This window comes from Euleptes europaea, chromosome 5 (assembly GCF_029931775.1).
Source record: "Euleptes europaea isolate rEulEur1 chromosome 5, rEulEur1.hap1, whole genome shotgun sequence".
In the NCBI taxonomy this organism is placed as follows: Eukaryota; Metazoa; Chordata; class Lepidosauria; order Squamata; family Sphaerodactylidae; genus Euleptes; species Euleptes europaea.
In genome coordinates this window covers 80,597,273-80,611,906 of record NC_079316.1, presented here as the reverse complement: position 1 = coordinate 80,611,906, position 14,634 = coordinate 80,597,273, and the positions used below count along the sequence as shown (strand labels likewise).

Genomic DNA, 14,634 nt, shown 5'->3' with positions numbered 1-14,634 from the left:
TGCAGTCGGGGGGGGGCGCTCAGTTCCTAAGCCCCACAGGGCAAAGGGGAGGGCTGAAAATGTATGATAAAGCAGAAATGGAGGGGACATCCCCCAGTTACTGCTTCTCTGCAAAATAGGGGCTGTCCTTCCACAGCCCTGTTCTCCACTGGACTTCAATGAGTATTGCACCAATTTCCTATAAAACTGGTGCAGATCCTGGTCTTGCAAATATCTCCTTCCTACTTTTCCTTTGTTTGCTTCACCAAGAACAGAAGTTACTGACTGAACAGGGTTGTTGTTGTTTTTGCATTTATTTGAATACACTCTCCCCATTAACCGTCTTCCACAGGGAGGGGAGCAGAAAATGGAGATGCAAACCCAAGATTTTTAGGAGGTATTGAGCTGATGGAATTACCAACTACAGGTTGAAACCGATTTCAGAACTATGCCTTTCACCCAAGGAACTCTAAGGGGGTTACCACACTTGTATTCCCAGCGATGTATTAAAAGTTTGAAAATGTTATAAAAAATACTATTCGCACTTTGTTTGGCCCCTTTAGCTGTGAAGACGTCTTCCAACCATTTATAAGCTGTGGTATCCAAAAACCCTTTTAAAGCGATGTTTTTTATAACATTTTCAAACTCTTAATACATCGCTGGGAATACAAAGTGCGGTAACCCCCTAAGAAATGTAGTTCTGACGTCAAGTCAAAAGACAATGGCATTTGAACTACACATACAGTTCCAATGCAATTATTGCCATTGGTTCAGGGGGGCTTTGGGAACCAGTTAAAGAACAAAGTTGGTATTTTAGGCGGAACACAAGTTGAGACTGAAGTGTGCAGTATAACACCATTTCACATGTAACACAGAAGTAAACCTGAGCTTGCCATAAAGACTCTGTTAAACTGAAAGTTGTTGCTAATAATGGTTTACTAATAATCAAATCAGTATGGTGTATGTGTTTTAATACATGCATTCCACACTCTTACATTTTAGGTGTATATTTTAATTGTCTTCAGGGAATGCCTAAATATGTATTCTGCCAAACGGTGCTGTCCTAAAGCATGTAATTCTAATTTTGTTCATGAGACATGCATTTGAACTCATTGATATAGGGCCTAGGAGTTCCATGGCCTTAGAGTTCCATTTGGAATCCTTTTGCTGCCCAGCTTATTTCAAACTGAAACAACAGTCTAATTCCATCGCTAAACACACTACCAACCTGCAAGGTATCAGCAAACACAACAATCAGATTCTTCAGCTCCAAAACAAGATCAGGATCAGTGCAATAGGACTGAAAGTTAAAATCACGTTTTAAAAAATTAACAAAACAGCAAATGTACTTTTCAGTTCTGGTGACTTGCTATGCAGTTTCCTGGTCAGCAACTAACCTTATCAACAAGTCAATCTTAAGAGTGGGGTGGGGAAGAGATAAAGGTAGCCAAACCCCATCACCATGACCCGCTATAAGATAAAACTTCCAACTGTTTATTCTCAAGCTTGGGGGAAGATGAACAGCATGCCAGGAAGAGACACCATGCACCCCCTGTTTTTTTGTTGTTTTTTTTGGTATCAAGTCACAGCTGACTTATGGTGACCCTCCCACAGGGTTTTCAAGGCAAGAGACACTCAGAGGTGGTTTGCCATTGCCTGCCTCCTCATCACGCCCCTGGTATTCCTTGGAGGTCTCCCATCCAAATACTTGCCAGGGTAGAGGCTGAGAGAACTTAACTGGCCCCAGGCCACCTAGTTTCCATGGTGCGAGTAGGGATTAGAACCTGAGTTTCCAAGATCCTAGTCCAACACTTCGAAGTCTACGCCACGCTGGCTCTCCCATGCACCCTTGACGCTCAAATAATGGTCTGCATAGCAGAAAAGCAGACAAATCTCTTCTTTATTATGTCTCAATCTCCCCCCACCCCCAGCAAAAAAAAGGTACAGGAAAACAGGGTGGTGGGAGAGTTCTAGAGCTCTTTGCACCTAGTTTTCACTCTAGATCCGAGCCAAACCGAAGTGCTGGCCCTTGCAATAAGCAGAAAGAAATGGAAATATATTATTTCAACTGTATAAGAGGTTGTTCGCTTGGTATCTCTTAGGTAGATGTACAGTTTTAACCATTCCAGCTGTTATCTGAAGAAGTGAGTTGTGGCTCACCAAAGCTTGTACCCTGCCAGAAATTTTGTTAGTCTTTAAGGTGCTACTGGACTCTTGCTCTTTTCTCCTGCTAGTTTTAACCGCAGTAAATAATATGCCAAGCTTAGTTTTAAAAAGTGGCAGTCTTAAAAAGGGTCAAGTACAAGCTGTCCTAACTACTATTTTTGTCATCCAATTGTCAACGGGGTAGATTAAACAAAGACAATTTTACACTATAAAGCGAGACACAACGAAATCTAGCTAGTAGGAAATTTACAATAATGGCCCAGTTTTAAGTAGCTAGCAATGGATCCCTTACAACGCAGATGTAATGCTTTGGGAGTACCAAAAGGCAGCTCTAAAGGTTTTACTGAGGAGGTTTATTTTGGAAACAGGGTTTTTGGAATGATAATTAGGAACTCCTTCCTGGTGTGGCTTTCAGTGCTAAACTAATTCAATCTGATCTAATGAAGAGGTCAGTTGAAACTAATTAGGACAGATTGCAATAATAACAGCAGATTTAACTCTGCATATTCCAAACTACCAGACTAAGAGCACAGTTTGGAAGATCCAGGGAGTTGTAAATCAGTAGAGGATTATGCAGATGGCCCACGGCTGTGGCTCACAGCCTGATACTTCTGGGATAAACAAAAGCTTGGCAAGGTATTCCCCTAATGGGAGTAACTTTTTAATTACCAAAAAAAAAATCCCTCACAGATAGAATTGTTTTTCCCCCCCAATTTTGACATTTTACCCTTCCCCAAAACACATTGACAAGTTCCTTAAGTAAATGAACTAAAAAGTCATAGGCACAAGGCCTTGCCACTTACCGAATGAGTTCTAAGGACAGCGATAATCTTTGATAGCGCCATGTTCCAGAGTTCATCGGTGTAAGCTCTCGTTATCAGCCCTTGAGTTACATGTAAAATGTGATCTTCCACTACAAAAAAGCTGACACACACACACAAAAAACAGATTTAACAGTGAAATAATTGTTATTCTTCTGTAACAGATATAGCAAAGAAACTCTGGTCTTGCCCTCCTCAATTGCTAGGGGTTTTCATGGGGTGTAGGCTAAAAGCGTTTTTTGTTTGCTTTTAGGTGGGACGGAGTTCTCTGGAGTTTGAGTGTATTTTTTTAAAGTGTGATTTGTAAGCCACCTTGAGCCAATGAGGCAAAGCGGATATAAATATTTTAATAAATAAAAAATAACATACTTGATTCAAGCTATATTGCTCTTAACAGAGCTAAACTATAGCCGTACAATAAAGAAGAAAATCAAAATATTTCCCCTGAATTTTATGGGTTTTACTACTAGAGGGGATTTAACAGAATTTGCAAAGTAGTTCTATCATCCTCTGCCATTTTACTTGGAAACATGTGCCTCAGCTGCGGTGGCAGTAATATAGGAGCCATGACTACATGAGAGGAGACCAAAAGGAACACATTTCTTATATCCCAAGCAACAGTCCAGTAGTGTATACCGTATGTTGATTAGAAGGAGAGAAATATGGGCTTGTTTGTATTACAAATACAAAATAAATAGGGTTGCCAGCTTCCAGGTGGAGCCCGGAAATCCCCCAGAATTACAATTGACAACAGAGATGAAGAAGAAGAGTTGGTTTTTATATGCCAACTTTCTCTACCGCTTAAGGGAGACTCAAACCAGCTTACAATCACCTCCCCTTCCCCTCCCCACAACAGACACCCTATGAGGTAGGTGGGGCTGAGAAAGCTCTTAACAGAACTGTGACTTGTCCAAGGTCACCCAGCTGGTTTCATGTGGAGGAGTGGGGAAACAAATCCAGTCCACCAGATTAGCCTCCGCCGCTCATGTGGAGGAGTGGGGAATCAAACCCGGTTCTCCAGATCAGAGTCCACCACTCCAAACCACTGCTCTTAACCACTACACCACGCTGGCTCTCAGTTCCCCTGGACAAAATGACTGCTTCAGAAGGTGGACTCTATGGCGTTATATCCTTATAAGGTCCCTCCCTTCCTTAAACTCCACCCTCCTAGGTTCCATCCTCCAAATCTCCAAGAATTTCCCAATCCAGAATCGGCAACCCTTTGGGTAAACCCAGGGTTCCCTTTCAAAGCAGCTTAGCTGTTATGAGGTATGAGGAGAAAACGTAAGTCATCTGCTGTTTCCCATCTTTCTTCCTTGCCGTTTGCGATGTTTGAAAATGTCTATAACAGGGCAGCAATGGTTTTTCATAAATACTGGAACACCCCTGCAAGTCAGCACTGCAGATGCTGAACAGTTATACATTACGATGAGGAAAAGCCTCCCAATGAAAGCTGTGATGCTTAGGAGAACAACAGCTAGTTATCTGGGGACTTACCCTACAATTTGACTGAAGTATCTTCTGTAGCCTTCTACCGTTTCGTGCTTTAAGAAAAGAACACACATTTCAACGGTGAAGTTACATATCATCGCAAAATTTCAAGACAGACTAGTCCCGTGGTCATGCATGTTTGGAGTTTGTTAAAAGAAACAACAATCAAGTACCATGTTTGACTGTGGCTGTAATACTAGTCTTGCTTGTTTCCTTCTCTGTTTTCTGTAGTAGTTTTCAAATGTCTCTGCATCAGCCTAAGGTAAACAATGCACACAAATTTTAGGACATCTTCACTTCGTTAAAAAACAACAACACAACTATTATTTACTCCTATCGCAGCAAACTTTGCATTGGTTCAACAAGACGCACTCGTGCACATATGGAAGCTCCCTTGCCATGTGTTAGAGCTGGACTGGACCAACTGTACAAAAAGCCTTGACTTATATTTTCACAAGGAAGAACTGATTTGAAGTTGCAATAAATATCAGTTCCCCAAAAGTGGCCACACTAACATAAGCTACTGGGGGTGGGGAGAGATGGCAAATGGAACAAACAAACTACCTGAGTCTTCCTTTGCGCTTGCTGCCCGCTTTTGAAGAAGAAGTGTAGTTGGTTTTTATATGCTGATTTTTTCTCCCTTTTAAGGAAAACCAAACCGGCTTACAATCCCCTTCCCCTTCCCACAACAGACACCCTGTGAGGTAGGTGAGACTGAGAGAGCTCGAAGAGAACTGTGACTAGCCCAAGGTCACCCAGCTGGCTTCATGTGTTGCAGTGGGGAAACCAACCCAGTTCACCAGATTAGAGTCTGCCGCTCATGTGGAGGAGTGGGGAATCAAACCTGGTTCTCCTGATTAGAGTCCACCGCTCTTAACCACTTCACCATGCCGGCTTTCCTTTTGATTCTTTAGAATTGTTTGACTTCTTTCTACAATATATGTACTATCAGTGGAATCTCTAGGATATTCAATGTGAGGGTATTGAGACTGGGTATGACCCGCAGCATCTTGTTACCAAGCCTTGAACTAAGCAAATTCCTATCACAGCATAGCACCTCCTATTAGACACCGAGAAGTGAAACCTATGGAATGGTTATGCAGATGAGGAGGTGGAGCATGCTTGGTTTTCAGAGGCTCCCCCTTGAGAACTGTGTGTGTAAAGTGCCGTCAAGCCAACTTATGCCAACCCAGTAGGGCTTTCAAGGCAAGAGACTAACTGAGGTAGTTTGCCATTGCCTTCCTCTGCATAGCAACCCTGGATTTCCTTGGTGATCTCCCATTCAAGTTCTAACTAGGGCCGACCCTGCTCAGCTTCTGAGGTCTGACGAGATCAGGCTAGCCTGGGCCATCCAGGTCAGGGCGTTGAGAACTACTGAGGTCTAAAACGGTCATTGTCGTTGGTTGACAAGAGGCAAACGCTAAAAAGCTGAGATGTAAATATTATAAATAAGTAAACTGTATTGTGGTTTAGTTACAACATTAAAGTACAGAGCCATTATTCAAACAGAAATCTTTTGTGCCTTCGTGCTGGTCGAAGGTGTGATACAAGCTGCTGCAAACATTTTGTTTTATGTTCATCTTACAACTCTTTAGAAATAGTTTGCCGACTAAAACTTGAGAGCCAGCGTGGTGCAGTGGTTAAGAGCAGTGGTTTGAAGTGGTGGAGTCTGGAGAACCGGGTTTGACTCCCCACTCCTCCTCATGAGCGGCAGAGGCTAACCTGGTGAACCGAGTTGGTTTCCCCACTCCTCCACAAGAAGCCAGCTGGGTGACTTTGGGCTAGTCACAGCTCTCTTAAGTGGTAGAGAAAGTCAGCATATAAAAACCAACTCTTCTTCTTCCCCTTCCCCAGACTGAGTTCACAACAGCTGTTGCAAGTCTGGCTTAACAATAACATAAATAAGGAATCTTGCCTAAATACATAATCCCTATCTTTCCCCCATTTCCTAATTTGAGAATGCAAAGAAATAGCCTTTTGTTTTAATTGTGGAATTGTAATACGGTGAAACATATTTTCTAAATGCACTAAAAGTTAAATAATAAAGATGATTCAGAACAGTTTCAGTTGTGTTCCTCCAATAGCATTCTTTCGCTTTCTATATGTCAAATGTTGCTGCAATTAATTTAACATTCCTTAGAAAACAAGAGAGAAATCTTTTCATTCCTTCAGATGCAGACAGGAAAGAAATATTTCAAAAGTACTCTTTTACAATAGTGAAGTGGAACTAGTTTGCGTTGCTTCAATAGACACGGAATGTGTTTTCTATACAAAAATATTTTGTGATGTTATAAAGAGCTCAGAGTGATGGACCCATTTTTTCATCAAGATGATTCATTCAGAAAGAACCATCTGTCTGCTTAAAACTGCAACAAAATTGACTCATCTACATACTGATGTAAGCAACAACAAAAAATCAAATTCTAAACTGCATAAATTCAGTTTTACCCCTGTTGTGGCTAGCTTACTTATTTCATTTTCCATTAATGAGTAAACTCAGAGCAAAAAAAGTACTTCTTATTAATATAATATTCAGCTCGTCAATGCACTTGCAAGTTCCTTGAGAACTTTCATTGACATGCAAGGGTAGGATGTGGCTGTTTAAATTGTAGGGCCGTGAGGCAATTTTTTCGGTATTTTTTGGCTTCGGGTTTCTCAAACCAGGAAATTTTCAAAAATTCCAGAAACCCCAGATTTTTTGAAAAGTTTCAGATTAATAAACGTGAAGCTAAAAAATAATGAAATAAACCTGAATCTTTTAGATCTGCCCTGCCATCCTTCTCCAGGGTCTGGTGAAGGCTGACAGGGCAAATCTAAAAGCAATCCACACACACCCATACTCTTCTCCGGGCTACAGAGAAGCTGCAGGTGGTGGATTTCTGTCATATCCACCCCGCCGACCTTCTCTGCTGTCCTCTGACACCAATCCAGCCCATGTACTTTTCTGGAGCCCGGAGAAGTGGCAGGGGAAGATTTCTATCATATCCACCTCACCAGCCTTCTCCGGGTTCCACAGAAGGCCAGCGGGACAGATCTAAAAGCAATCCACACACACACCACTTTCCCAGGTTCCTGAGAAGCGGGACAGACCAGACTGGTGTCAGAGGCAGGTAAGTAAGGGGGAAGATGGGGGAGGGAGGGGAAAAATGGCAGTGGGGCCAAAGCGGCCCAAATAATGCCCCCCCCCAAATTGGCATTATTCAGGATCCGCTTTTCTTGGGTCCCTTTATTGCCACCAAATTTCATATCATTAAAAAAAAATACAACCCCAACAATACAACCCAAATCCTACTTCATTGTTTATTGTATGTCCCATCTTGTTGATTTCATTGACTCACTCTGTGTAATCCACCTTGAATCACAGTGAAAAAGGCGAACTATAAATAATGTAAATAAATAAATAAATCCTGATTATAGCACTGACCATGGTCAATACTGATACAGTGAAAAAGAGGGGGCAGAAACGGCTGATAGGGGACAGAGAAAAAAATGCACAAAGCACCAGAGGTTACAAGGCATTTATCTAATCACTTCTAGCTACTCCAAAGTATTACAAAATAATAGTAACATCAAAAGTTCAATTAAATTGCAAGCATGTATTAGAGCATACAAATAATGAGCAAAAGCAAAAAACAAAAGTGTTGATAATATAAAAGTGACAGGTTTGCCGGCTAGTATCCCGTTTCAACATCCTTCTTCGAACTGTAACTGTAGCTCATATTACACATAAGTAATATGAAACAATGAAGCCATGAATTCAATTGACTTGTGCAGTGTAGATGGCTATGGGCTGATGTGTCATAAAGGATAATTACTTCATTTCTGGTGATAGCTACAGTTACAATACTGATACAGACATAACACTGAAATATAGTTAAGGGCAGTGGGAGAAAAAAGAATTTCCATGCAAGGAAAAAAGGGCTTGGGGAACGGAGCGACTGATATTGCTGCTCAGGCCCTGAGAAGACTGACTGTAGAAGGGGTCTCCTACTACCCAGTTTTCAAATAAACCTTTATACATGTCAGGCCTATGAACAAAGGCATTTTCTCTCCAAACACTTCCAGGGTACACATGAACACATGAAGCTGCCTTAGACTGAATCAGACCCTTGGTCCATCAAAGTCAGTATTGTCTACTCAGACCAGCAGCGGCTCTCTCTTTGTTCCTATGAACAAAGGCATTTTCTCTCCAAACACTTCCAGGGTACACATGAACACATGAAGCTGCCTTAGACTGAATCAGACCCTTGGTCCATCAAAGTCAGTATTGTCTACTCAGACCAGCAGCGGCTCTCCAGGGTCTCAGGCAGAGGTCGATTCACCTACTTGCCTAGTCCCTTTAACTGGAGATGCAGGGGACTGAACCTGGGGCCAAGCAGAGGCTCTACTACTGAGCCAAAGCTCCTCCCCCTTACAATGGATGCAGGAGAATTCATTGATATAGAGCAGACCACAGTACCTTAAACGTGGTTGGCAAAGATGCGGCAGCACCCTTGAACATATTTTTAGCGCGTAGGTAGGTTTTAGGGAATTCACAGGTAGCTTTCCCACAGAAAAGATCAACTATCAGATGTGTGCAAAGGACAAAACAAATTAAGAACTATACACATACCAGAACTGAATAAATATGCAAGCATCTGTACACGGGAGAAAAATCTACCAGATCATGAGCTGTCAAAACCTGTATGAAAGGGGGGAAAAGATCAAATATAATACTGCATTACAACTCAAATTAGAGTTCGGAATTCAGATCAATATATTGTTAAGGTAGCTAAATTCTGTTCTGTAGTGATCAAAATTCGTTCAGAAAGGGTGGCCATAGCCAGTAATCTTAAATCCTAAATTATTAAAAGTTAGGCCATATTTTTAGGGAGAGAATATTTTATCTGGCTTTTTATTAACTGTTTATTTTGTATTTATAATGTATATAATGTATATTCGTACTCTTTTACTGGCAATTGCTGTAATAAATCTGACCGACTGACATTGATAACCACCAAAAAGTGATCTTAAATCAGGTACCTCTCCAAAATCAGCAGGGACGACAACGTTAAAAGACCTTCATGAAGTATAGTTTACAATGCGCAACACCGCCACCATTGCACCATTACAGCATCCCAGGAAAAATACACCTTCTTTGTAGCATAGCATCCATACTATGGAATAACGTTATAGTAACATTGTGTTTTTTCAAAAAATTATGGGAAAACATTTTTGTTCTCTACCAGGTAAATGGCAGGGGAGGGAAGGGGAGGGAGGGGATTGGAGGGAGGGATGGGAAGGCTTGTGTGACATCTGTTGGTTGGTCTTAGAAGTGGGAGGGGCGAAAAGCTGCGAAGTCCCCACTAACAATGCAGCGAATGGATCTCACGGAAACATTAACTTAATGGGAAAACAGCAGCCAGAAAAAACGGGGGGGGGGGAATGGACTCCCCGAAGCTGAACTGGAAACAGCCTAAACATGTGTGGAGGACCGAGCAAACCCCGAATATTTAAAGGGCTGCACTTGACAGAAATAGCTAGTGGGGAAAGGCCTGGCGTTGAAAGTTCATTTGAATAAGGGGAGAAAAAGGTCCCCTCCCCACAAAACAGAAAATTAGCACAGCAGGAGCAAAGGCTGTATCCCTTTTTCTGCTTGCCATGCTGAATTTCCACTTGTAGGGAGCGTTTAATACAGAGTATTCCAAAATGCGAGCTTCCGCCTGCAGTCTTAGGTAGAGTAGTTCATTCTACTACAGCGTTCTTCTGCATGTGTTAGCCAAGCATGATAGTTGTTTTACTTAAATAGTTGCTTCCTTCCTCACCCTCTTTCTCAATGCAAGCTACTTTTAAATCTGAGGTGAGGTGGTCTGGAAACAGCTTTTCAGAGAAAAAACACTACACATTCCACTGGGCTATCGCAAGCCCCTTACGGGAGACCTGGTAACTCTTTGGATCCTCTGCCTTCCTGCATCTAAAAACCACTTGACAAGTTTCAGTACCCCTCCCTACCACGTTTCAGGAGAAACTAAAGAATTCAGCTAAGAAGTAATTATTTGAAATACCTCGTCTTCATGTTCCTCTTCTTCTTCAAGGGTTTGCTTGAAAACCATTTCATTCCTTGTTTCTGGAACACCATCATTATTTATATACATATTTCTCCCATAGCTTAGATTGCTCTGCTTCTGTAGAGCAGCATTAAAGGTCTTCTGCTGCTGTGCCTGCATTTCCAAAAGATACATTAAATATGAAAAAAAAATCTCCCAAAGTTTCACCTATGGCCTTAGGTAAATAAATCTTTATCTCTAACCAGCAAAGTCACTGAAGGCCATATTATTTGTTAGATGCTAAATGTGAAGACACAAAGGCCTTTTATGCACGGGTGGTTCCCATCGCGAGCACCCCCCAACTACTTTGGGATCTTGTTTTAATTATGCATGTATTTTCAGATCTTCAGAAATCGCCTCACTCTCCCCTCACAGTTCCCCTGCATTTTCAGGAGGCTCTTTTACCCCAAGTTTAAATTCTGCCTCAATCCCAAATTGATAGCCAGTCCTGTGCATAGTTGTCACTTCGGGTTTTTCTCCCCGAGCCCATTCTTGTTTCTCCCTCCAAATTTGGCAGGTCGAAGAGAGAGAGAGAGATGCCCATCACAATACACACTATATTAGCATATGATGCAGGTTCTCATACGGGACTGATTTGCATGGTTCTTCTCCCTATGAAAAGTAAGGGGGAAAGGCTGAGCAAATCAGGATCCATGTGGAGTGCCTGCATCAGAGTGTATATGTAGCAAAAAGGAGGAGCCTGTGTCATTCCTCTAGCACGCAAAGCATGTATGAAGAGAGGCTGGATTATTAGTAGTGATATAGCCAAATATCACATTTAACAGCAACAAGTTTGGTTAGACCTCAATCGTACCTGTTTCATTGCAGTTTCACCAATTTTATCTGAATGCTTCCGGATACTCTCTAGGAAGTCCTTAAGATCAGACATGGAAATTTCTTTAATTTCCTCACGAAGTTTCGGAAGGTTTTCAATCATTATCTGGCAAAACCGATATTGACTGACTCTAGGAAAGCATATGTTCTCTAGTTGTTCCATAGTTTTTAAAGCAGAGTAATATCTGAAAAAGAAGAGAAAGGCTATTAGGGGGATTTCTCCCCCCCCCAAACCCCCACTTATTATACATAACAAATTCTTTATGTGAATGTGATCAAAATAAATTATGGTAAATATATCCGCAACATACATGGCTCATTTGCAATTTGTACATGCAAATTGGACTCGGTGTGACATTGGCAAGGCAAAGAGCTATCCCGTGAAACTTGGTTCAGGTTCAGCATCTTTTTTAAAGGGTCTCGCAGCCCATGCAAAGTAGCTACATATGCTTAGTTAGCATGCCAGCAAAAGAGCCACCCGGGTTTCAGATTTCTGGCACGCAAATTAAGCACGCATAGCTGCTTTGCACGGGTTGCAGCCCAGCTTAAACAAGATGCTGAGCCTGTCGCACAACAAAGCGCTTCAGTACACGTTTCAAACGGACACAGCAGTCACCCTTTCGAAAGAAAGCAGTTAGCAAACGTGGATTGATATCTCAGATATTTTATGAAGTAGTCTGCTCTACAAGCAGCAGACCTGTCAGAAGTTGTTTTTTTTCCAGGGAGGCCAACATAGGGTAGAGCATCAGACTAGAACCTGGGAGTCCCACGATCGAAACCTACCGTTTGCAATGCTTCTCCGCGTAGAGTTAATTAGCTGGGTAACCAGTTAATGAGGTGTTGTATTTAAAGCACATTTAACACAGTAAGTTTTGCTCTTTGCCTCCTTATTGACTCAATTTGCTGCCCACTCTTCCTCGAAACAGCTTCAGGACTATATGCATGAGTCATTTCCTCTTTACTGTAACAACCTGGTGGGATGGCATAGGCTGCATGACTTTCAAGACCATTATACCATAGTAGTACCAAATTACTACGCTGGCAAGACCGACACTGACCCAGTTATTCCTGTTTCTTGATTATCTATTCAGCGAGGCCCGCTCTGGAAGTTAAATCTATTGCATGGGTTTTCTTATGCATTAGCAACTACCGAAGGAAGGGATGCTTTCTCCTGGGGTCAACAGTGCATGGAGGGGCTGGCAGCGGTTGTGACGGCAACTGCCTGGCACTTGGAGGGACCGCTGATTGTCATAAGGAACACTGAGGACAGCCAGGTGTGCTCTGAGACAGGATGTACTAAAAAGAATGACAGGAATGGCCATTGGAAACCATGGGATATGATGGAATGCCCATTGGATATAATGGAAGCCAAGAATGCCGTGCGCAGGCTCCACTGAAATACATTACTGCACACAAAAGTTACAGTGAATGTGGAATGGACTTGAAATGACAATCTGGACAGATAGATTGCTCTGGGACTGGAATGACAGAGCACCAGAGTGGAATGATGGTCACTTCAGTGCCAGAACACTTCTGCTCCATTGAAGAGGCTAGTGGACACATGAACACATGAAGCTGCCTTAGACTGAATCAGACCCTTGGTCTATCAAAGTCAGTATTGTCTACTCAGACCGGCAGCAGCTCTCCAGGGTCTCAGGCTGATGTCGTTCACATCACCTACTTGCCTAGTCCCTTTAACTGGAGATGCCGAGGATGGAACCTGGGACCTTCTGCATGCCAAGCAGATGCTCTACCACTGAGCCACAGCCCCTCCCCTAGTGGGGGATCTGTCGGTGGTGCTGTGTACCCCAAACACCAGAGCCCACCCAAGTGCCCCTCTCCTGCTTCACCATGGGGGGGTAGATGGGGGGTGGCCCAGTGGTGCCCTTGGCAGTGTTGCTGGGCTGCCAGAAGGTTCCCCTGCCAGTGAGCAGCAGAGACCCCTGGCTGGGCTTGTCATCTGCCCATGCCCCTTCTTGGTGACTGTAGCCTTTGGACCATATGGGCCATGGACCTGTTTGGGGGGTCGCTGTTGGTGGGAGATTTCGGGGCCCTTGCCAACTACGTCAGCTGCTCTGTTACTGTTAGGTAGAACTCTGTTCCTTTATGGGGATGAGGAAGTATGCCGTGGACAAGGCCCTACGGTCCATAGCCCTGCTCCTTCTTGCCCCTCAGCTGTGACACGTGCAGGGCTGAGTCCCCGGTCCTGCCACCCAGTGCTTGGTTCTGTCTGCCCTATCCATCACAGCTTTGCTGTCGCATAGTTAAATTGTGGAACTCCCTACCCCAGGATGTTGTGATGGCTGCCAACTTGGAAGGTTTTAAGAGGGGAGTGGACATGTTCATGGAGAAGAGGGGTATTCACGGCTACTAGTAAAAATGGATACTAGTCATGATGCACACCTATTCTCTCCAGGATCAGAGGAGCATGCCTATTTTATTAGGTGGTTTGGATCACAGGCAGGACAATGCTGCTGCAGTCATCTTTTTTGTAGGCTTCCTGGAGGCATCTGGCTGGCCACTGTGTGAGCAGACTGCTGGATTTGATGGACCTTGGTCTAATCCAGCATGGCCTTTCTTATGTTCTTATGTTATCTTGTGGCCTGTACAGGATGTGACAGCATGGTTGCTGGGGACGCTGGTGTGGTTGCAGCCTGTGTGGCCCTGCTTCTCAATCTTTTGCCTGACTCCCGGTCTCTGCTGAAACACTTTGGGGAGGGGACTAGCAACTTCATGAGTATTCCAGTGCTCGACCACTTCACTGGAATGCTTAGGACTACACTGTAAATCATATACTTCTATCCTCCAACCAGTAGTTATACAAGAACTCCAAGGGCTCCCTTAAATTACATTGCAGTATTTCAAATAAGCTGGGCATTCCCTTTTGATACATTCCCCGTGAGCCAAAGTCATTTCAGGCCCAAAGACAGGTGTTCTTGTTGCCCGCCTAATAGCTGCACCGGTCCTAAATACTTCCTACAAATATGTACAACATTTTTATTTGGAACTTACAATCCAACTATAGTAGTTTACCTTCTCTTCTCTAATTAAAACCTATTTTTGTTAAACGCCCTAAGAAGTAGAACAGAAGCTGCCATCGCAGCTTGTAGTAAAAACTTATGCTGTTACGCATATGACCAGTTGGACATCAAGAGAAAAGAATCATATCTATTTAAATAAGACAGGTATGAGTTAGGGTGGCCAGGAGATCTGAACCGGTGATGGGCACTGTATACACCAGTCAGGTATCACAAATA

General features: G+C 43.0%; 1 protein-coding gene across 6 annotated transcripts in view; it reads right to left on the bottom strand.

Moving 5' to 3' along the window:
- Positions 1–14,634, bottom strand: part of EXOC6 (exocyst complex component 6) — a 119,624-nt gene that overhangs the window by 71,042 nt on the left and 33,948 nt on the right. For all 6 annotated transcript variants that reach the window (XM_056849865.1, XM_056849867.1, XM_056849866.1 and 3 more), the window contains exons 6-12: positions 11,358–11,562; positions 10,502–10,657; positions 9,070–9,138; positions 4,631–4,714; positions 4,464–4,510; positions 2,949–3,069; positions 1,208–1,279 (exon numbers count right to left, since the gene is read on the bottom strand). In XM_056849865.1, the coding sequence (XP_056705843.1) occupies positions 1,208–1,279; positions 2,949–3,069; positions 4,464–4,510; positions 4,631–4,714; positions 9,070–9,138; positions 10,502–10,657; positions 11,358–11,562 (754 nt within the window). The remainder of the gene's footprint in view (positions 1–1,207; positions 1,280–2,948; positions 3,070–4,463; positions 4,511–4,630; positions 4,715–9,069; positions 9,139–10,501; positions 10,658–11,357; positions 11,563–14,634) is intronic.